At 39.2% G+C, this 23806-nt stretch overlaps 1 protein-coding gene across 2 annotated transcripts in view; it reads right to left on the bottom strand.

Moving 5' to 3' along the window:
- The window catches only part of smurf1 (SMAD specific E3 ubiquitin protein ligase 1), a 36041-nt gene extending 12278 nt beyond the window's left edge, over positions 1-23763 (bottom strand). For both annotated transcript variants that reach the window (XM_083524430.1, XM_083524431.1), the window contains exon 1: positions 23493-23763. In XM_083524430.1, coding sequence (XP_083380556.1) covers positions 23493-23547 — 55 coding nt within the window. In that variant the 5' untranslated portion in view covers positions 23548-23763. The remainder of the gene's footprint in view (positions 1-23492) is intronic.
- Between the last annotated feature and the right edge of the window lie 43 nt (positions 23764-23806).

Here is a 23806-nt window from a genome sequence, read left to right as displayed (position 1 = left end):
GACCGAACAAGTTTCTAACTAATGTTTGCTCAGGGTGATTATAGTAACGCCTATGCAGAGCAGTGGCGTGGACTCAAAAAGCAGCCAGTGTTCCAGTCACGTTATTGCACACCAGAACAGCAATTCTTCTGCTATCAGAATCTCACAGTCAATTTATCAGAGCTGTGATGTAGAATATTGATTTATCTTAGAGAGCATGGTGTGCCACTTTTACCACACATCTGATCCGAAGTGTTTCATCGTGGATTACATTCCAGCATCAGTCTGACAAAGGACACTGTTTATTACAATGACTTGTGCTGTGGGGAAAAATGCATGTAAATATTTCAATATATTTACATTTATTAGTTAAATTGTCGGGACTCCAGTCACAAAAGGACCTTCTGTTTAGCTAATAAGATGACGGTGTTCAATCCAACTAATCATTTACATTTACATCATTTGCCAGAGGCCCTCATCCAGAGCAATTTACAATTGTCTCAGTTATACAAGTGAGCAATCGCAGATTAAGGGCCTTTTTCAGCAATGTTGTTGGGGAGAAGTTGAACTCTCTGAAGATCGTGTCTGAAAGGACGGTGCTGTCCTAAGTACATTTCATCTCGGAAAACTCCTCCCATCCACTTCATAAAACACTGGTCCGTCTGAGGAGTATGTTTAGTCACACTCTCATAAAACCACGATGCACCACAGGAGATCATTTCTGCCTGCGGCCATCAAACTATATAACTCCTTCCTTTGAGTGATACACTGCGATATCGATGTCATATGATATAGATAATATGGATATAGTTATACTTATATATTTTCATGCCACACATATATTGTTGAAACTTCGGGCAATCATGTGCAATGATGATAATCAGTTACATGTACAATAACATTTATAAATGTTATTGTAGTCTGACTTTTCCACCATCTGTTTTTCATTTCACTTAATATATACTTTAATATGTATATCTATTTATATTTCTTATTTTTACTTTAATCTTCACTTTGATCTTTTACTGTGGTCAACTGCAACCAAACAATTTCTCAATGGAATCAATAAAGTATTCTGATTGTTCAAGGGCTTAGCTTAGTTTCAAGGGATTTAAACACACAATCTTCTTATCTGTGGTCCAACATCTTAACCTCTGCGCAATCACTTTTGCATATAAATAACCAAAATCACAATTATAATAACCAGACTATATAAATAAGTGATGCAGGTTTTGGAGAAATTTTTTGAAAACATGTCGTATGTGAAAGCGTAATGATAACTCTTTCGGGTTATCATTTAATGACTGATTCCTTGCCATATTTCAGTTTAACTCCAACACTAACCCTCAATATTACAAAAAGTGAAGTACGCAATTTTTGATACTTTTAATCATACCTACAGCTATAGTTATATGTTAATTTGTCCTGATTCTTTAAATCCAAAGCTTAAAAAGGTCTAAAAATAACTTGAACGAGAAGTGTTAATAAAAGTATGCTGTAAAAGCAGTATGAGGGGGATCATAAACGTGATTTAATTGTTTTCCCCATATAAAGGTGTTTCGAGAAGCCTTGGACTGCAGTGTATAGAATTTAAGCAAATGACGGTACTGGAATTTCGGTGAACACTAATTCTTGCTGTAATGTAAGGAAACTGTATAGATTTGGTGGAATATAGAGGAGATTAGGAGATTTACTGAACAGCTCTGGATCAGACAGCGTGAGCAAATCAACTACCGTTGTCTTTATCAGACGTTTCACTAATTACAGATACCAACAACGAGAGCAATTCTCAAAGATTGAGAAAAAAAAAAAAAAGATGCGTAGTTTTTTTCTCGAAATTCGCAGAGGAAAAAGCACGTGTGTATGACTGAGCGTCACAGGACAATGAGAAATCGTCTTCATTCGTCATTGTGCCAGGACAGCGCTGACTCCGAGGAAATGCTTCAGTGGACGGTGAAGAGCACAAAATATGCATCTTTTCATTAGGAGCATGCTTCCACCTAACCAGCTGAACATTTCACTAATTAACTATAAGAACCACACAGTTGCCACAAGAACCAGGTCAGGCACCGCTGCAAACCTGAACATGTCCGATTTACCAAAAAGCACCCTTTTTCATAAAGTCTCAAATAACTGCATACGTGTTCTCTTTACACGTCTACTTCCTCATATCTATTATTTACATGAGTCAGCTAATTGCAATTTTTTTTTCCACAAGTGTTGCAGAACATGAGGCGAGGCAGTGTGTGGTGTAGTGTGGTTAGTGGGTGAAACCTGGTGTTCCTGGCAAATCATGTTCCTTTCACAGATCATGAGACACACACACTTTATATTCACTATGTATACACAAACTATAAACATACACTTGACCATAAGGTTTGTATCTTATTTTTACCATCCCAATCCACATTCAGTGCCTATTTGCCGTTATAATAACTCCCACACTTCTTGTCATCATGTGTCACTAATAGTTTATAATGTGTTAAAGAATTAAAAGATTGGATGGCGCATAACTTTCGATTATGAAACTCTGATAAGACAGAGGTTTTGCTCATCTGCACACAGACGCTTCAGCATTTCAACTTGCATTTAAAAGTCTGTACCGTAACTTCTACTTCAACAGTAAAAGACCTGAGAGTTATTTTAAACAGCAACTTATCTTTTGAAAATCACATCATCCATATTACAAAAACAGATAACTGATATACTTGATATGCATTATAAATAGCTTGCAAAAAAAAATGTGTTACTTCTGGAAATTTATTTGTAAAAAATTTTGTTAAAATAAATGGGGAAAAAACTTATCACGACATCTTAAAAAGAGTGTAGTGTGAACTTGTAATACACAGTCGCTCATAGCAACGTGAATGAAATGTACCTGCTGTAATGTGCAGCACAGTAATGTTTCCTTTTATAAGAGAAGATTTGCCAAGTCAAAGACAAAACAGCAAAAAACAAGATTTCTGTTTTTGTTTTTTTTGTTCGTTTTGTTTTTAACACTATCCCTTCAGTTCTCCTTTAAATATTCTTTCGTGAGCATTATTCACGTTTGAGCAGCTCATGCACATCTGCAGGATTAAATGCATCCTCTGGATGACCCATCAGAGTTGAAAGATCTCTGGTCATCTTGCTGTAGTGCAATGTTTAGCCATTTCATGCGCATCATTAAAAAAACTCTATTTAAACACTTCGGCAGTCACATGACGTAACACCTCCTCCACTATTCACATTGATATTCCACCATGTACAGATGTGGAATACATTTAAAAAAAAAAAAAAAAAACAACTGATGTGACAAATGGTATAGGCTTGTTTGCTTACAAAAAAATGTAATAAAAAATTGCGTGATCATTTCGAGAGGGAGAATAACGAGAGAATCCTCAGCTACTTTTCGAAGATTATGTAGTGTGCTGTGTGTTGAATATGAGCGATGGTGAAGTATGCACATCCGTACAACACAAACATGCGAAAGCAAGTGCTTCGAGTCGTGTAGTGAGAACGATTCGGCAAAAATTGTGCAGCAACGAAAGGAAAAGAACGGGAAAGGAAGGGCTGGCGTTCTCTCTGTAGGGTGGCACTTCCCCATGTCACAGCACATCTGAATGGATGAGAGATGAGAGAATGCTCTATGTGTGATTTAAATAAGGAGCTTGACTGAATGAAAGAGAGAGAAAGGGAGAGAGAGATGAAAGAAAGAGAGAGAAAGAAAGAGGAAGAGGCTGCACTGCTGCTGAATGTTAATGCAATAACAAGAGCTGTTAATTGTACGCTTCATCCGAATGCGACCTCTGGCAATAAACTGAAGTCTGGACCCAAAGGAAAGGGAGGTGTGTGTGTGAATAAACACAGTAACGTGAGGGAGGCCTGTGCATTAGAGGCTGCCGCGAGCGTGACACCACACACCTCCTCCACCTTTTACAGCACTCACAGTAGGGAACACCTCATTAGACCTGAACTTTATCACATAATGTGTGGGAGAGAGGGAGACACAGGAAAAGAAAAACGGCACAAAATAAAAACGGAGAGATGCATCTGCATCACTCTCGTGGCCACCCGGTAGTCCGGCAACGTCGATTCACGGTTACTGAGGCAACTGGTGGATTAACTGGAGGAGCTGCACTGCATAAGTAATGGACGAGACCATCAGAGTCCGTTCTTTGTGATTAAGCTCTGCCTCCGGATGGGAGAAATGAAAAATGCATGTGTGTGCTATTTCCAAATCTGAAATACTCGGAAAAAGATTTTACAGAGACGAATTTAGGCTAACGACAAAAGCAACAGCAGCAATATCGGATAACTGCAAAACTCAGAATACCTTGTGTCTTTAAACCTAAATCAGTGTTCTAAATAAGTCCACAACCGGGGACGTGTGAGAGACATGTCCAGTCCAACATCTGGCACTGCTCCTAATGAGCTTTTAGGCCAGGGAGAACAGCTGGGCCCGCAAACAAATAAACGGCTCTCCTTGCTGCTTTACTGCCGTCCTTCTGTGAGCGAGCGCTATAGCAAACACGGGCAACATGTTCGGAGTTAGCGATCCAAACAATCTGCCGGAGCACATGCGAACGCACAAGTCTATTGTACGTCCAAAAGCCTGCTGCTTCTTCCACATTCTTAGCCGTATGCTTTTGTGACAAGGAGCCAAAGAGCTAGTTTTCTCAAGCGTGAGAGATCAGACCGAAACGCTGTATTACACTGGATTAGGCAACACAGGCTGTGTTTAGAAACGACACTACTACAGACAGACAGATATACAAACGTCTGGCCTTTTACTTTCACACGTACCCTTTTCGAATGAACCGTAACTTGCAGCCTGAGCTCTAAATTTAGCTTGTAGCTCTGCACTGAAAGTCACTGCGAGGTCTCAGGCAGTTGCTTAGTAGAGTTAGAAGAGACAGACTCCAGAAATATCATACAACACCATGATCCTTTTTGTAAAGAGCATTTCTTTTTTCTTCTTTCCCCCCAGAGGCAGCTCAGACCTTAGCATTTGCCTCAGACTAAACAACCACCCAATATATCAGATGATCACTTTGAAAAGAAACACACACACACACACACACACACACACACAAATTGTTGGTCTGTACATGATACGTTTACACAGTTTAAGAATCTGTTCAACAGCAAAATAAAGCAAGTCGGAATACAGCAGTCTACATGGACTGAATTCTTCTTTTTCTTTTTTTTTTCTTCTTTCAATAATCCATGAAACGATCATCTATGTAACATTTACCATAGACCATAATAATAGACACCTCTGTGCTTTTAGAGTTTTCTTTTTTTTTTACACAATTTTACCACATTATTTGCATTAATAAATAATTTCCATTAAAAAGAAATCAATCAATCAATCTCTCAGGGGTAATGTCCTCTAGTCCAGTATGTTTGTACTTGAATTGGTCTCTTGTCAATCATTGTATAGACATATATATATAAAATTCAATGTTACCCAATGCACCTTTGAACTACAGTATCAAAATATTTCAAGTAAAACTGTGTTTGCGTGTGTGTGCATGTGTGTGTGTGTGTATGTGCGTGTGTGTAATGAACGTAACAATTTTGTTGTTTCATTGTACTATAGCACTTATACTCCACTTATCACAAATATAAAGAAATATGTCACTAAACCCTGTTTGATCCTTCTTGTTACGAATTTGCTGAACTTCCCTTCAAATATTAGCATAAAGGAAATTCTTAAAGATATTCTGTGACCTTCCTCCTGTCCGGCTCGATCCCGAAATCTAATCAGTTGCTGTTACATTTTCATAGAAACTCTATAAACAGTGTCGCACGTTACGGAGACACTGAACTCACAAGACTTTAAACTTAACTGGCAACAGACAGGTCTCTCTACAAGATAACATCTAAACAAGGGTAATGATCTTTAATGCAACATGTGACTGACAGGACACAAAAAGATTGACATCTTAATACACTATATGGACAAAAGTTTGGGGACAACTGATTTCTCCAGTCACATGTGGTTCTTCCCCAAATTGTTACGGTCTCTGGATGCGGTCACATTACATTTTGTCTTCACTTGAACTAGAAGACCCAAACCTGTGTACAAAGCCAGCTTCATGAATATATGGTTTAGATGAGTTGGAGGAGAATCTTGATCTTGAGTGGTTTTCTAAAGTTCTGTCCACAATCTTACTAAACACTTTTAGGAGGAATTGGACAGGTTTTCTGCAGGTTTCTTGAACTCTGATTGAAGACTTTTTAAGACCTTTTTAAGGCCATAAAGATTCAATTTAAGACCTACATCACAACAACAAACTTTCTTTCGGCTTCTCCCATCAGGGGTCGCCACAGCGGATCATCCGCATGTTTTATTTGGCACGTTTTTACGCTGGATGCCCTTCCTATCGCAACCCTCCCCATTTATCCGGGCTTGGGACCGGCACTAAGAGTGGCTGGGGTTGGTTTCCTGACCGGGGATCGAACCCGGGCTGCAGCGGTGAGAGCGCCGCATCCTAACCACTAGACCACCAGGGGACCTCCCTACATCACGACAACAAAACACACAAATACGTTGTTTAACAACTGGCTTTAACAGAGCCCTAAATTCCTTTTCTTCAAGCTAAGTATCGCTAAATTTGCACTTCCCTATAGCTGAAAAACTAAATCCATTTTACCTCTGCGCCAGTAACAGAAAGCTGATTGGCTGTTGCATGTTCGTCTCGTTTGCAGTCGTAATACAGCAAATTATACTTGAACTAGCGAAAGAAAGAGCTGCACGAACAAAACCATTCTAAAATGCTGTGGAAGAATTTCAATGAGCATTAAAGGTAGCGTTACATTTACATCGGAAAATAAAGACCTGACTGCACCCCAGGCCTCTTCACCCTACATCAGTGCCTGAGTTTACTAACGCCCTCATGGCTGAATGAGCACAAATCCACATAAGCACACTCCGAAATCTTGTGGAACATCTTCCCAGAAGAGTGAAGGTTGTTGTAGCATGGAATGTTCAAAAAGCAGAAAATGCATGTTCAAGCGAGTGCATCCAAAGTTGTGGTAACAGTTTGGGAAAGAAATATGGCTGGAAAAGTCCGGCGTATTCATTGAGTCTATTCATGAACTGGAGGTAAATTAGGACATACATATTGTTCACTATTTGTTATAGATTCTCTGGTTTAAAACAAAACAGTGGCATCATCAGTCTTGTGGGTTGCAGAAGTGCAGTTTCTTTTTAAATAATATCTCTCCTGAAACAATTTCATTCATAAATATAAATACAATGAAAACCAATCTCAAGACTGCAAAAAGGTTCTTTGCACGAGATTGCAAAATAATCGGTAGACACGCCGTGACAGTCGGTCTCCCGGACACTATCTTCAGTTCAGCGAGAGTGTGGATGAGAGATAGGCTGTCCCAGACACGACTAGTCTCCTCATGGCTTTTAGCCTTCTACATTTATCAGAGTGCGGATGTAGGACAAGAACGCCAGGGTCAAACGTTCGCCAACACTGCATTTCATCACACAGCAGGCTTCGACAGCAGCATAACCACAAGATTCCCAAGATTCCCAAGCCTTCAGACCCCACCCCCAAGCCCCCATGAAGTGAATACCCTCTCTTTCTTTATCATTGCAGTTCTACCTTGGGCTTGGAACTGCTTGCACTGAAGCATTCAGGAAAACACTAAAGGGAAGCCGTTTTTCCAAACACAGCACAGACACAGCATAAATACTTTCACATCCAGCAGCACCAGATGCACGACAGCGATTTGGGAGTGCTGTGTGTTGCCACGTTCATGACTGGGCATGTCATTTCCTCAAGGATGAGGAACATATGGGCAGGGGGGGGGGGGGGGGGGGTCGCCGCCTTAGAACAGAGACCCACCTCGAAAGGGGAACAGAAGGAGAGGAAGGAAAGGAGGATAAGGCTGAACGAGGAAGGAGTAGTAAACGTGGTGAACACACGACGTAGCAATGTGTTGAGTCAGACGCTCATGCCAGAGGAGGACATCCTGTGTGCTGCGTGCTGAACGTTAATCACAAGGCTCAGTCATCGCTCAGTATCGACTTTCTCAATAAGCGCAGGGTGTCTGATGACAGCATCGTGAATCGCTGATGGATTGGATGATTTAAACGGCGTGGCCGTGGAGATACACTATAGGAGCAAAAGTATTGGGACACTTGACTTTGCCAGACATGTGTGTTCCTTCCTTCCGGTTTACTTGAACTAGGAGACCAAAACCTGTTCCAGCATGAAGATGTATTTTAAATAGGTTGGTGTGGAAGATCTTGAGTGGCCTGCTAGAAAGATCTGACCTCAATTGAAAAATAATTGAACACCATTGGGATGAATTGGAACACTAACTGCACCCCTTTTCCCTCTCCCTTGTAGCTGAATGAGCACAAATTCACCCACAAGCACACTCTAAAATCCTGTGGAACATCTTCCCAGAAGAGTGGAGTATAACAGCAAATGGAAACCAGAAATAGGGGTTGGAGGGGGGAGCACACAAATCTTCAGAAAGATGTTATGAATCTTACAAGGCTGGACATGTCTAGCCATGCTCCTTTTTTTTTTTTTTTCCCCTCCTCAATACCATACACACCCATCACAATATCGACAGTGATACCATCGTCAGTCTGCGATAGATAGCAGGCATGATAGGACAAGACATTGTCTCTTTTAAGTCCCCATATATAGTTTGTATATATGATGTACCCCGATGCTGATATGTAAATGCGCCCTCTTAAAAATGACAATTTATTCGCATTGCGAGCAAACGATGGGTGTTTCGAACAACCACGGCATTCACACAACGCCCAGAGAGGATTATTGAAATGTTTCCCGACTGTGACATAGACATTAAAGCGTTCTAATACGACCGTGACGCAGATTGGAGGCAGACGAACTCCTCTGTGTTTGTTCTTGGAACTATCTGACTGCCCGGCATTTGCTGATGTTCTGATACGAGACATAAACAATCGTTACTGCGTGTCCAAACATCCTCAGAAAATAGCTTTGGCTAAGGATGCCTCGGACGAGTTAGAAATAGCGAATACGTTCCGTCGTGAAAGCGAGTAATGGAACGATCTGCTGCTTAATGTCTTCACTAGGATACATTAAAGTGCTTATTACAGAGCAGACGATTTAACACGGTGTGTGTGTGTGTGTGAAGGTGAATCACACTAATCTACTTCTCTGTCCCATTAGTAAAATTCAAAACAGTCTGGGCGAAAGCAAAACTCACAGCAGTATGCAGGAATGTGCCTCCTAATGAGACAAGAGATGACCCTGGAGGAGGCAGTGACCTCTGACCTCTGAAGAACAACCATCATTTGTATATTCAGACATGAAGACTGAAAGTCCCAGTTTTTCCATCCTATCTAGTGGCCTCACTGAGACGCAGGACGAAACATCGCTGTTAAACTTATCCCCTACACATATACACTTTTTTTTTGCACAATGTCTAAAGTACATAAAGTCTGCAGGAACCTGAGGCAGACATATCCGCAGACACCTGCAGTGGGTTGTTTTGTATGACGATCTAATAAACAGGTTATGATTTCAGGCAGGAGAATTGCTGAGTGAGTAATAAAATTCAGACCCAGACATCAGCTGATGGCTGGCTAGGAAATGGAGGCGTTTCTCTTTTTTTTTTCTCAGCAGGTTCAGAGTGTTGCTTTCGGTCATGCTCGCTCAGCACTGTGCTGCAGAGACTTGTTACACTACCCCCCGCTAACCACAGGCCGCGTACGTCAATGTTTTAGCTAGCTAGCGAAGTTTAACTTTTGATTAAAGACCACCAAGAGATCAGGCACAGGAAAGCAGATATGTATTTTGTGACCCACACAAAACTCCCAAGAAGCTCACACGTGCTGAAATGACAAGCAAAAAGCAAAAACAGACGTGCTCAAAAGAAGTGAAAGTTATTTTTGGCTCGTTTCAATGCCTAAGATTGTTTAAACCGCACCTCCAAACCTGGAGTCAAATAACAGGAAAAGTGAATGTGAACGGTCTGGCATGAAAACGAAAAGACCCTGCAACAGCACCTGAATTTACTAACACCACTGTGGCTGAATGAGCACAAATCTTCACAAGCACACTCCAAAATCTAGTGGAGCATCTTCCCAGAAGAGTGGAGGTTAGTATAGCAAATAGGTACTAAATGTGGATGAGATCATCAAAAATCATATGAATATTATAGTCCAGAATACTTTGTCCATGTAGTGTGTGTGTATATATATATATATATATATATATATATATATATATATATATATATATATATATATATATATATATATATATATATATATATATATTTTTTTTTTTTTTTTTTTTTCATTCATTTATTCATTTTCTCCCGCTTATCCGTAATTCGGATAAGCGGGAGAAAATGTAGAAAATCGTACACACATATATATATATATATATATATATATATATATATATATATATATATATATATATATATATATATATAATATATAATATATATACAGTACAGACCAAAAGTTTGGACACACCTTCTCATTCAAAGAGTTCTCTTAATTTTCATGACTATGAAAATTGTAGATTCACACTGAAGGCATCAAAACTATAAATTAACACATGTGGAATTATATACATAACAAAAAAGTGTGAAACAACTGAAAATATGTCATATTGTAGGTTCTTCAAAGTAGCCACCTTTTGCTTAGATTACTGCTTTGCCCACTCTTGGCATTCTCTTGATGCCTACTTTGAAGAACCTACAATATGACATATTTTCAGTTCACTTTTTTGTTATGTATATAATTCCACGTGTTAATTCATAGTTTTGATGCCTTCAGTGTGACTACAATTTTCATAGTCATGAAAATAAAGAATACTCTTTGAATGAGAAGGTGAGAAGAAACTTTTGGTCTGTACTGTATATATAATATATATAAACTTTTGGTCTGTACTGTATAAATAATATATATACAGTACAGACCAAAAGTTTGGACACACAAGGTATATATATATACACACGCGCACACACACACACACACACATACACACACACACATACATATTATATATAAATAAAAATGCTGTCATTCTAAATGTTTAAAAATTAAAATAAATTTTTTACAAATATTTAGTCGTGATTAATCACATGACTGCCATGAGTTACTGCAAGATTAATTGAACTTAATCGTACATTTTTATCTGTTGTAAATGCACTCTAATACTATAACTCTATAGACTCTAATAACTCTAATAAACATGGGCATGGACCAATATAAAAGCTTTATGCAAATGTATGCTTATTAGTAGTGAAACCAAACTCAACATAGAGCATGAATACAAAATATTTTTGTAAATGTTTGAAAGTATTTATGGTGTTTCAAATTATGTAAATCATCAGGACACAAAACATAACCTTTTGCTATGTTTCCACATGGACGGTTTTAATTGGCGGATGTGTGCTCCTTGGTGGTTTTTGGTCTGGGGAATAGGGATACAAGTCTCTGATCCATTACCACAGTAGATGCGGTGGTTAAGTATGTGAACCACCAATAAAGTAGAAGATAAAGAAAAAACATGCCGTTTTTTTTGGTGCTTGAGTTGAGACTTGCCGCATCAACAACACTAATTAATTATAATAAATAAATAAATAATTTTTTATTATTATTTTTTTTTTTTTTTATCTGCGTAAAGAAAGGATGTCGTGAATAAATGATAAATGTGTTGCACTGAAAGTTTTAATATTGTCTCTTTTATATTTATTTATTTATATTTTTAATAAAAATGGTCAAACAGAAATGCTTTGACCAGAAATAAATGCCGTTAAAATTAATTAGCTTTAATTAATGTGTTATTAGTGTGTCAATTTTGACAGCCCTATTATACAGTGGTGTAAAAAAAAATCATCAGGCCTGGGTGTGGCTATAAGAGAACTTAAACTCAGGTGTGATAAACCACAGTTTTAACAGGGGGGGGGGGGGGCAAACACTTTTTCACACAGCGCTATGTAGTTTCGGTTAATGTTGGTTTCCCTCGATAATAAAAACCTTCATTTAAAAACTGCATGTTGGTAACTTGTGTTATCTTTTACTAATATTTAAATTAGTTTGATGATCTAAAACATTAAAGTGTGACAAACATGCAAAAAAATAAATCAGGCCAACACTTTTTCACACCACTGCATAAATACACACACACACACACACACACACACACACACGTACACGTAAACGTACACCAAAGCACCTCACACTGAAAAGCTGCTATGTTTAATCAGATACAAGCAAAAGAGACATGTGATCACTGGAATCAAGTGATCTGCAGACTCTCTGCACACTAGCAAGTCTACAACACATAGCTTGAGACATACCAGATTGGTCCCCTGTCAATCACTCAGTGCTGGCTCTAATAAACATAAATCTAGGGCTGCAGCTATCGATTATTTTAGTAATCAAGTATTCAACTGAATATTCAATTGATTAATCGATTAAGAAGTACAAAATATACAAGAGAAAATAAGCCGGGTCTCTTAAAATAAACAAATAATTTTTATTGCTGAAAGTGCATACAAAAATATCTGTGAAAACTAAACCCATTTAATGCATTTCATTGTCATATTACATCAAAATGCAAATCTAAATATATAAATAAAAGAATTTATAAAAAAAGGCACTTTTAATTTACTTTAATATAGTGTAAAGGCACTGTGGGATGTTTTCTTTGGAATAGGAGAAAATAAAAGTCGGAATTGCGAGAAGAAAAGTTGTAACTGCGAGAAGAAAAGTCGGAATTGCGAGAAGAAAAGTCGGAATTGGGAGAGAAAAAAAGTCGGAATTGCAAAATAAAAAAAATTCGGAGTTAGGTAAACTTTTTTTTATGTGGCGGAAACGGTTTTCATAGTGTTTACCTATTCAGCGCACTCCAGAGTTCAGCGAGTGGTGTGTCAGTAATAATGGTCCGTGGGGAAACACAGTGCTCAGTGTGTAGTTAAATAAACTAAACAAAGCCAATAATTAACTAATTTAAATTGTCTCGAAGAATGTTTGTATTCGAGTTACTGGAGGAATCGTTTCAGCCCCACATAAATCTAATTTTTTTGTATTTGCTCGCTTTTTTTTTAACACTTAATATAAAATGACTAGTTCATATTCATAATAGCCTCATTACATATGTGTAAAGGGTAAAATACGTGAGCTATTTGAACTTGACCTCGCACTGCATATATAAAGTGTGGTGATTCATTCCAATTATAAACGATTTGAAGCTGATCGATCAAGTTTGACATTGTTTAGTATTTATACATTCAAACGTACATTTGAAAGCACCAGAAGGATACAGATGCTCCCCAACACCCCAGAGGATTTTCTTTTCAAAGTTCAAAATGATGCCCGAAGATCATTCACACAGATACACAACAATTATACTGCACAATACTTTTACACAGAATATATTATATCCTCTTCTGTGAATGTCATTTTGGGGCTCATGTAGATTTAGAGTTTTTTTCTGGATATTTGCTATAACATCAATTATTTTTGCTTTAAGTTCTGCAAAAGTACTTTTGTACATTTGTGCCTGTGCTACACTGAAAATCTGTGAAAGGTGGTGGTGGTGGTGGTGGTGGTGGTGGTGGTGATGGTGGTGGTGGGGGTACTTGTTGTGCAGCATTTGCGTCACATACGTGAAGTGTGTGTGTCCTTGCAGCTCCAATTACTGGTGTGTTTAAAGGCCATACAATCTAACAATCCAATTTGAAATAATCACAGGGTTCCTGCTTTACCTTCAGCGATTTTTTTTTGCTGTTGTTTTAGATGGTTATACGTTATACACTTCCGGGATAGTTTGATGCGGAGCTTTTGGAATCAAGTCCTGCGTCCATGTTGCGTCAGTGGGAACTGTAAGACTGTAACAGCGTGCATATGTGCTTCTCACTTTCTTTTTCATTTTTTGCAGATATGATAGGCTTGTTAGAGATAAGAGGAAGAGTATATGCAGGATGAGATGTATTGTGTACTACTGTGAGATTTATCCAAGTTACTGATAGTTGATCTGAGTTTGAGGGCTGTAACTAGATCAGGCTTATGCCTCTAATCCACACTCAGATCGATTTGTGCACAGGAGCATTGTCATGCTGGAACAAGTTGGAGCTCCAGTGAAGGGAATTTATAATGTTACAGGATATAAAGACATTCTACACAATTGTGTGCTTCCAACATTGCGGCAACGTTTTTGGAGAGGAACGCTTATGGGTGTGATACTTTTGCACACACAAAAAAACACTAACACACAAAACAATGACCCATTGACGTCATTTGCAAAGCTTCCGTAGCTTCCTCGTAAACAGTAAAGGGAAAAAAAATTGTCAATTTGTTCCCCCAAGTATTTTCTCACTGGTTGGTTTGGTTTCAGCCTTCAGAACTCCTTGAACCCAAGGCTGTAAAGGGGGTGAAAAAATACTTCTGTATAGATTCAAGCTCTACTATTATTATCAGTGAGAGACCCCCCCCCCTTTTAGCTGTTATGAAAACAGACATCATTTTGAGAAACATGATTTTTCCAAATTTACATTTTCGTTCACTAAACACATTTAAAGTTAAGATTGAGTTTTTGTAGAGGCTTTGCAATAAGCTGGGTCAGCATTAAATCCTAACCTAAAACTATCAAGTCAAATATAAACCATTTCCAACACTTAAAGAAAGAGCTAAAGGAAAAGACGAACGAAGTGTATCGTCTACAAAATGGGATGCTGGAATATACTGCGGATTACAGAATTAGATAGAATTACAGAGGATGTCCCTCTTCTCATTTACCCACTGCTCCCCAAATTCAAAACAGCAACTGTATAATAGTAAATAGCATCGACGCTGCAGCTTGGTTAGCATAAAAAAGAAAACAACATAGTTCACCCACCCCCAGCTCAACCCCAGCTGAACCGATCATCATACAGAGGAATGTTAGAGGGGTCACATGCTCCAGATGCCTCGATAACTGTGAACATGAACGCACTGCGTGGAACCTGCTATGGCGTCTGCGAGTGTGGGTGAGGAGAACAAAATCAAGAGAGACAAAGACAAACGACAGACAGAAAATGGGGAAACAAAAATGCCATCAAGCTCCAGTTTTGGTCCACACCAACCTGGTGAAGAAGAAAAAAAAAAAAAAGGAATGGCTTCATTCTTCTACTAACCCATATGTGCAAAACAAACTTGTTATGCATAATTCATGATCTCCACCATAAAACAGGCCATGGCTTTGAGCGATCCGCTTTACAGGTCAGCCTGGGAAATTATTTACGACTGTTTGTGGTTGCCGTGTTTACTGTTTCTTCACAGTCGGAGCTGCTGAGCGGTAAAGGAAGAGTAAATCTAACGCCACTGTAAGGGCCCACGGAAGCCGTTAAAACGAAGGACTACACATGAGAGAAAGAGATGGGAATATTGGCTTCACTTAATATAAGAGAGCGTTTCTGTCATCACCTGTACACACTGCTAAGACGGCAGCCTGAGGTCACAATGCTAAAACTACTACTGGGAAAACGACTTCTTCAAAATTGTTGCTGGTTGAGCAGTAGCATGAAACAAAGGTCAGATTAAATATTCCATTCTCGTTTGTTGCAAATCTTCAACCCCCTCAATTCCTGGCAAAGGTTGATGACCGAGGGAGCACGATAATTATTAACGTGTCCACACGCGCAGCACGTGGACACCGTCTCACCAGACGTCACCTTTTCCCCTCGCTCATTATAAGGCACGTTATACAAGACGCATCCATAACAAACACGCACGGTGCTATCAATTACTTGAATAACACCGCGCCTTGAATTTGTCTTACTTTAATATAATATAATAATATAATATAATAACGAAATCGAGGCCCTAATTCGTTCATTTCCAACCTGTGACCAGGATAAAGCAGAAAAGATACGACTTCCTACTCAGGAAATCATAACAACTTTCACAACACCGAGCTCAGAAACCAAAGTCAAATCAAAATTTGCTGCTTACTGCATCAGGAATAAATACAAAAGCGCTTCTTACTTTTTAACAAGTTATTACTGTCCAAGTATTCGTTTTATACAGTTTGACAAGTTTCCACAGTTACTCATTCCACTGTATCAGACACACTTGCCACAAGAATTAGCTTTAAATCAAGCAGCAGGCAGAAACACCAATATGTTACTAGAACATAAACTCCACAATTTGTACAGCACATTTTTGACTCCAGAGGGAAGGTTCCTGATGTATGGCTTCCTGAATTAAGCATTCTTAAACTAAATATTCCTGCAAAAAGCCTTCAAAGCTTCCTTATATCTTGTTGTCTGAAGGTAAGATTTCCTGAGCAAAAGCTTCTCGAAGTCAAACTTCCTGTGGTAAGGGTTCTTGAGGTAAAGTTTTCTGAAGTAAGGTTTCCTGAGGTAAAGCTTCTTGAAGAAAAACTTCCTGAAGTAAAACATTCTGAAGCAAGGTTTTTTTTAAGTAAAGCTTCATGTGGTAAAGTTTCATGTGGCAAGGTGTTCTGAGGTAAAGCTTTTTCAGGGGTAACGTTTGCTGAAATAAAGCTTAATGAGCTACGGTTTCAAAAGTGCCGGAGTTAAATCTCCTGAGTTTAAGCTTCAAGGTTTTCTAAGCTAAGGCTTTCTGAGGTAAGGCTTTCTGAGGCAAGGCTTTCTGAGGAAAGGCTTTCTGAGGTAAGGCTTTTTGAGGCAAGGCTTTCTGAAGGTAAGGCTTTTTGAGGCAAGGCTTTCTAAGGCAAAGCTTTTTGAGGCAAGGCTTTTTGAGGCAAGGCTTTCTAAGGCAAAGCTTTTTGAGGCAAGGCTTTTTGAGGCAAGGCTTTCTAAGGCAAAGCTTTTTGAGGCAAGGCTTTTTGAGGCAAGGCTTTTTGAGGCAAGGCTTTCTAAGGCAAGGCTTTCTAAGGCAAGGCTTTTTGAGGCAAGGCAACATGACCCCGGCTTCACCATGAATCCACCATTCTCTATATGTATCCAATATTTTTTCCTTTAGGTATTACTGAGATTAACAAAGATTTTATGTTGTATTTTTATTTCAATTATTTTAGACGCAAGAAAGAAAAAAGTTTCCACTGAAAAAAATATTTGGGCAAAATAATCAAATATTGTAATAAACATATATATTGTAATGGAATAAAATCTATCCTAACAAACAGCTCTCAATTCAATTCAATTTTCCGTTTGTCACGAGACTGAATTAAATTTGTTCTTTTTCCTTTCTTGCATATTTTTGCTGATTTGCTGAATCTTTAACGTAACCAATAAACCACATTAACTACAAACAGTTTCTTTTTGTATCAAACACGTCGTGGGGTCAAATCACAGAATATCTGAAACGGGTTACTGTTAACGTGACATTGCCATTGATTCTGCTGTTTAATGCATTCAATGCAGATTATTGTTCTACTAGCCCATAGATGCCACTGCATGGACACCTTACTTATGGAGTACTTTAAAAGAAAGGAAGACAGAAATATAAACAGACAGGAAGACAAAAAGGTAAACAGGAAAGGTGAGCGGAAAAAAGAAAGGAAGACAAAGAAAGAAGACAGGAAAGAACAATAGACAAACAGACCGGAAGGAAAGAAAAGAAAGAACTGAATTTACACTGGAACACTATGAAGGAGCGATGAGAGTCGCTGCACTTTGGGTTTTGTTTTATGCTCGGAGAGCTGTACGAGGTGCCCTGGTGCCACCAGGGGTTTGGGTCACAGACACTATCATCTGGCTCACACATTAAAGTAAACACAGCTGTGCAACAGCAACAAGCAAAACTTCACCTCAACAGCAAAAAAAGATTCAGTACTTAACACAACTTGCATTACTTCTGTGAGTGTGTGTGTGTGTGACGAATGAGAAACACTGAGAGACTGAGAACACGCTTTTTGTAACCATGGCTTTACGTTCTCACATAATTGCATCCAGACTTTCTTGTACATTAACACAACAATGCCTACTGAACCCGCCCAATTAATCCCTTATCCTCGAGCACTGAGATGCAGAGCACAGCAGAAAATACTTTTGTTACAGAAAAAAAACATTGGTACCCCCAAAAAAAACTACTCACAAAAACACATACATTTTTTTCATCTTTTTTTTTTTTTTTTTTTTTTGGCTTCAGGAACGAATGCAAAGACAGGGGGAGCCAACCCGAACGAGGGATTTTTTTTTTCAGGATTTCCTTTTAGTTCTAATGAAATTACTCACAGCTGCCTCAGGCTCAAGGCCACATGTTTTTTTTTAAAACAGGAAAAAAAATCCTTCGACTCCTTTCAGGTGTTCTTCCTGAGATTATTGCTCCGGACTGCTTGTTCGTTTCTCCGACGAGACGTCCGCTCACGTCTGGGGTTTGATTGGCATAAAAGCAAATGCTACATAATAGATTTTGTGTTGTGAGAAAAATTTAACCTACTTAAAGACAAGCAGGGAAACAGACTTATAAAATCCTGTGAACGGTCCAAGGAATTTGGAAAGCTCAGCCAAGATTCCGAGTTTCCTTTTCTTTTTTTTTTCCCTTTGTGGAACATCGATCCAGAGCGACTACTGTACTGCTTTTCTCGTACTAGTCAGCAACTGTAAAAATAAAATCCCATAGGGAAAAAAAATAAAACAGGTTGGTGTGTGTGGTTGGGTACATGTGTGCGAGAGAGGAAGAGAATTTTGGAAAAGGATCTCATTCAATCTTTCAGCAAGGAATCTCCTCTTTTATGGAGGAATGCGTCTTGGACGCGGCTCTGAATTCACCCCTGAACTCCCTGACCCTGCGGCGGATTCTCTTCTGCACAAATTGCTGATGTGTATCTTTCGCTTTCTGACCATCGTGGTGGATTTAAAGGAAGAGATAAACTAATGCGAGTCCCCATCCCTAGTGTGATGTACTCACTAGTGCTCGGGCACATGAGAGGAAGAACACACAACAGGTCGGATTGTTATATGCCAAAAACAGACTGAACTGCATTACCTGTGTTAACCAGGGATTCGCCGGCGATTACATTGATTCTGTTATTAGAGCGATGCAATGCACATGTTAAAGGTTTATAGAGCGATTTAATGTTGTGCAGCGTCTGAGCGAGAAGTTCTTTCCTGCTATCACTTACACTACAGCCTCCATAAACCCTTCTCTCACCACCCTTTCTCTCTCGCAGGTGTTTCGGTTTGCCTGAAACTTTTGTTAGAATCTGTCTGTATATGTCTCTATCTTTTGTATTTCCCCCCCTGTACTTCTGACTGACTGTCTCTCTCTGTCTGACTGACAGTCTCTTTCTTTGTCACTTTTCCTCTGCATGTCCCCATATCTCTTCGTCTTGGTCTCTGTGTCTCTCTCAGTCTCTCTTCCTGCCTCACCCTTTCTCTATCTCAATCGAAAACAAAGGTTATTATCAGAAATGTAGCTTGTAGTCATTTTACAGAGAAAGCAGAACATGCATGTTGGTCTGTCCTACATTGTTTCCTGAGCTGCAAAAATAACACACTGACATTAAACAGACCGACGAGCACTGTTTCCCTTTCAAACTTTCAGCTCTCGTCACACGACTGGTGTCATGATCCGATTCGTAAAAATCATAAAAATACAACGGCTCATTCAAAAATATTTATTAATCTGAAATAGTTTGGTAAGTTTAAGAGGTTTTTAGAATTTAAAAACACTGGAATAGGAAAGCCGTCACTATCAGCACTCGGTAACTTTCTAGAGCAGCACACAAGCGTGCGATTCGAGAGACGATTAGGAGTCCATATATTGCTTCTCATTTGCATATAGATAAACCTCGCTCGCGAGTGTTACGTTATCGGCCGCGCTCACATCGCTGCTTCAACCTCCTGCCGAAACACCCTCCAGCTCTGACTGAAAACGTGTGACTTTAGACGGCGCTGTTGTGATGCCTATTGATGGACACGGCGTAGCGCATTCACGAGAAAAAGATAAGTGCAACGAGGAGACGGAAAGGAAAACATGAAAAGTGACAGTGTCTACTCAAAAGAAAGCTGCTGTTAAACGAGTCACAATGAGAATGAACCAAACTAAAGGCAAAAGTTTGTGGACAGCTGAAATTGGTATTTGTTTTGTGATCATCACATTCCACGTTAGTCCTGATTTGCTATTATAATATCCTCCACTCTTCTGGGAAGATGCTCCACTAGATTTCGGAGTGTGGTTGTGGAGGCTTGTGCTCATTCGGGCACAAGGGTGTTAGAAAAGTCAGGTACTGAGGAGGTCTGAGGTGCAGTCAGCGATCCAATTCATCCCAATAGTGTTTAATAAATAGGTCAGAGCTCTATAGCAGACCACTCAAGATTTTCCACTCTAATTCATGTAAACACATGAAGCTCTTTTTATACACAGGGCCTTTGTCATGTTGGAACAGGTTTTGGTCTCCTGTTCCAAAGACATCCTGTAAGATTGTGTGCATCCAACTTTGTGGTAACAGTTTGGGGGTAGAAACGTATATGGCTGGGAACGTCAGGTGTCCCGATACCTTTGACCAAATTAGCAAATGTAATGATTCTACACAGCTTACATTATTCAGGATCAATCTGAAACAAGGATTCTTTAAATCTGCATTAATATTTGAAGCAGAGCAGTGTGCAGGAACTCACAGAGAAACAAAGCTGCATTGTACTGCTCTGTCCCCCATCCCTGTCCCTAAACAAGTCCACAACACAACGAGTCTTCATGCTGGACAGCAAAATAACTCAAAATAACAGGCGTCACATGCTCGCTGCGTTTCTAACACAACATTTTTCTTAAGGAGAAATGCTGCATGGAAAAACAAAGAGACGGATTTAATGCCATCTACAGTTTGTCAGCAAACAGAGGGTGGAGTTTAAACTATCATCAGTTTTGATGTAGTTACTTGCATGTTTCTTTATGATCAAACATCACAAATGCTTATTATGAATAGCACGATAGTTAAGCCCTATTCAGACAGGATTAATCTTGGGCTGCAGCTATCAATTATTTCAGTAATTGAGTATACTTCCGATTATTCCATGGAGTAAACAAATAAGTATTTTTAATAAGCAAAACGAAATATACAAGAGAAAATAAGACGGGTCTTTTTATTGCTGAAATTGCAGAATATCTGTGAAAACTAAACCCATTTAGTGCAATTAACTGCTATATTCAATCAAAATGTCAATATAAATATGTAAATTGAAATTTTATATATATATATATATATATATATATATATATATATATATATATATTAATTATTAAATTTGTTAAATACATAATTAATTAATACAACTCTACTTGAAAGTACTTTAAAAAAAAGCTAAATGCCCGCTACGGTGTTTTCTTTGTGTTTTAGTTTGAAATTATTCCAAACCATGGAAACTTTGTCGTTCTCCTCGCCGTTTTCATTCTGTGTTTACCTGTCCAGAGCGGTTCAAAGTTTAGTGGGCGGAGCATCATTAATTATGGTCCGTGGGGAAACACTGTGCTCCGTGTGTAGTTAAACGGCCAAAACGAAGCATCAAGGCAAACAATTCGCTTTTTTGTATTCTAATTACTTGAGTTACTCGAAGAATCGTGTCAGCCCTAAATTAAACTAACATCAGGTGTCAGGGTGGTTTTAAACAGGGCCTCCTCTGGAAATTTATTTTGGTCCTGATCAGCCATGTTGGTGTGTTTCTTCATCCTCCACTGCGAAAGTTACAGGGCACATGACCTACTGTTTTTCTCCAAACTCTACAAACGTTTGATCATACAAATCCAAAATAAACATGTCCGTGATTTTCTGTACAGTTCTTGCCTCATGCTGGAAAACCAGATGTTTGACTGATGCAGCTTGTGCATCAGTGACAATCATCCAGATTTCAAACACTTCCAGGTCACACAAAGAAAAAATGGATGCTACTCCTATGAACTGTCATTATTGTTTTATTGTAATGATCTATGTTTTTAGATGGGAACTTTGGAGTGGTCCAAATTAAAATAGAAAAATACTCCAGTGCCTCTTCGACAGTGTAGCTGTAATGCTGGTATGACCATTTTCATGGTTCAGAAAAGTATTATAACATATACATTTTATATATATATATATATATATATATATATATATATATATATATATATATATAAAAAAAATTCTCACTGACAAATCACAGATCACAGCGGTTCCCAAAGACCAATCACCGATCACCACAATAGTAGTGGTGCAGTAAACATGCTGTAGTTGCGTTCCCCTAAGGAGTGTGAGAAGCAGGGTATAAGTGCAGTTCAGTTGCAGGTTAAAGCTCTGACTGTACCACAAGCATGTCTATGAGAGCATTGGGGAGTTTTATGATAAGTCATGCTCACCAGCTTGCTACCCGAGTGTTTCTACCCGAGTGTTTCTACCCGAGTGTTTCTACCCGAGTGTTTCTACCCGAGTGTTTTTGCTGGAGTTCTACTGCTCCTCTCCTCCTTCACTTACTAGCAAAGACTGTGCTGTCAGTGCAGAGCTCCTCACACACACACACACACACACACACACACACGTTATAATTGGCCAACGCCATTAACAGACTAACACATAATCACTAACTTACACAGACTAATAAACACCAACATCACAGAGTAATATACACTATCTCAGACTCACACTGACTAACACACAATCACAAAACACTATCGCACAGTAACACACACCATCACAAACTATCACACATTAACTCATACCATCACAGACTAACACATAACACATATTACTACACACCAATATACACCTTCACACAGCATCACAGATGAACACCAACAATCAAACACACACACACACACACACACTATTAACCCCAAACACACACACCAACCCAATCTAATACACACCTTAACACAACACACAGCTTAACACACACCTTAACACAGACTAACACACACCATACCACAGTCTTACACACACTATACCACAGTCTAACATGCACCTTAACACAATCTAACACACACCACATCATTCTAACACACACCACAACAAACACAAACCACAACATTCTAACACAGTCTAACACACCTTAACACAACCTAAACCACAGCTTAACCCTAACCTATACACCACAATATTCTGACACACACCAGCAATCAAACACATACGAACACAACCTAACACACACCTTAACACAACCTAAACCACAGCTTAACCCTTACCTATACACCACAACATTCTGACACACACCAGCAGTCAAACACACACCTTAACACAACCTAACACACACCTTAACACAACCTAACACACATCATTCTGACACACACATTAACACAATAACACACCCCAAGACAATCTAACACACACCTTAACACAACAACACATACATTACCACACACACACACACACACACACACACACACACACACACACACACACACGAGAGAGAGAGAGAGAGAGAGAGAGAGAGAGAGAGAGAGAGAGAGACAGAAAGAGAGAAGCAGCTAGCCAGTTAGCTAACATGTTTAGCTCCCCTGATACCCGGATAATAGACGAGGACTCGAACCGGTTATAACACACCCTGTACCATGCAAAACACCGCGCACTGACTCGCACACACACAGAGATCAGACCCAAATCTTTTACCTGTCAGTCTGATTTTGATGCTTGACCCGTTCCTCCGAGTCCCAGGATTCGACATCACTCCTACAATCAATCAGTCTAACTTTCTCTCGGGCCTCGAGACACCAACTTCCACACCAGCTGGACACAAAGCCCTCGGCGTTGTGTGTGTATGTGTGTGTGTGTGTTTCCGAGATTATTTCCTGTGTACTGAAGCCTCCTGCTCGTTGCTCCCGGACCGAACCACATACGCTAACATTTTTTCGAGCTCGACGGCGCGCTGACGTCACGCTCGTGCACGAAAAAGGGGGGAAAAAATACGTGCGCGTTCACGACAC

This window comes from Silurus aristotelis (genome assembly GCF_946808225.1).
Source record: "Silurus aristotelis genome assembly, chromosome: 21".
Lineage (NCBI taxonomy): Eukaryota > Metazoa > Chordata > Actinopteri > Siluriformes > Siluridae > Silurus > Silurus aristotelis.
The sequence above is the reverse complement of the archived record's forward strand: the minus strand, read 5'-3'. Positions and strand labels throughout refer to the sequence as shown.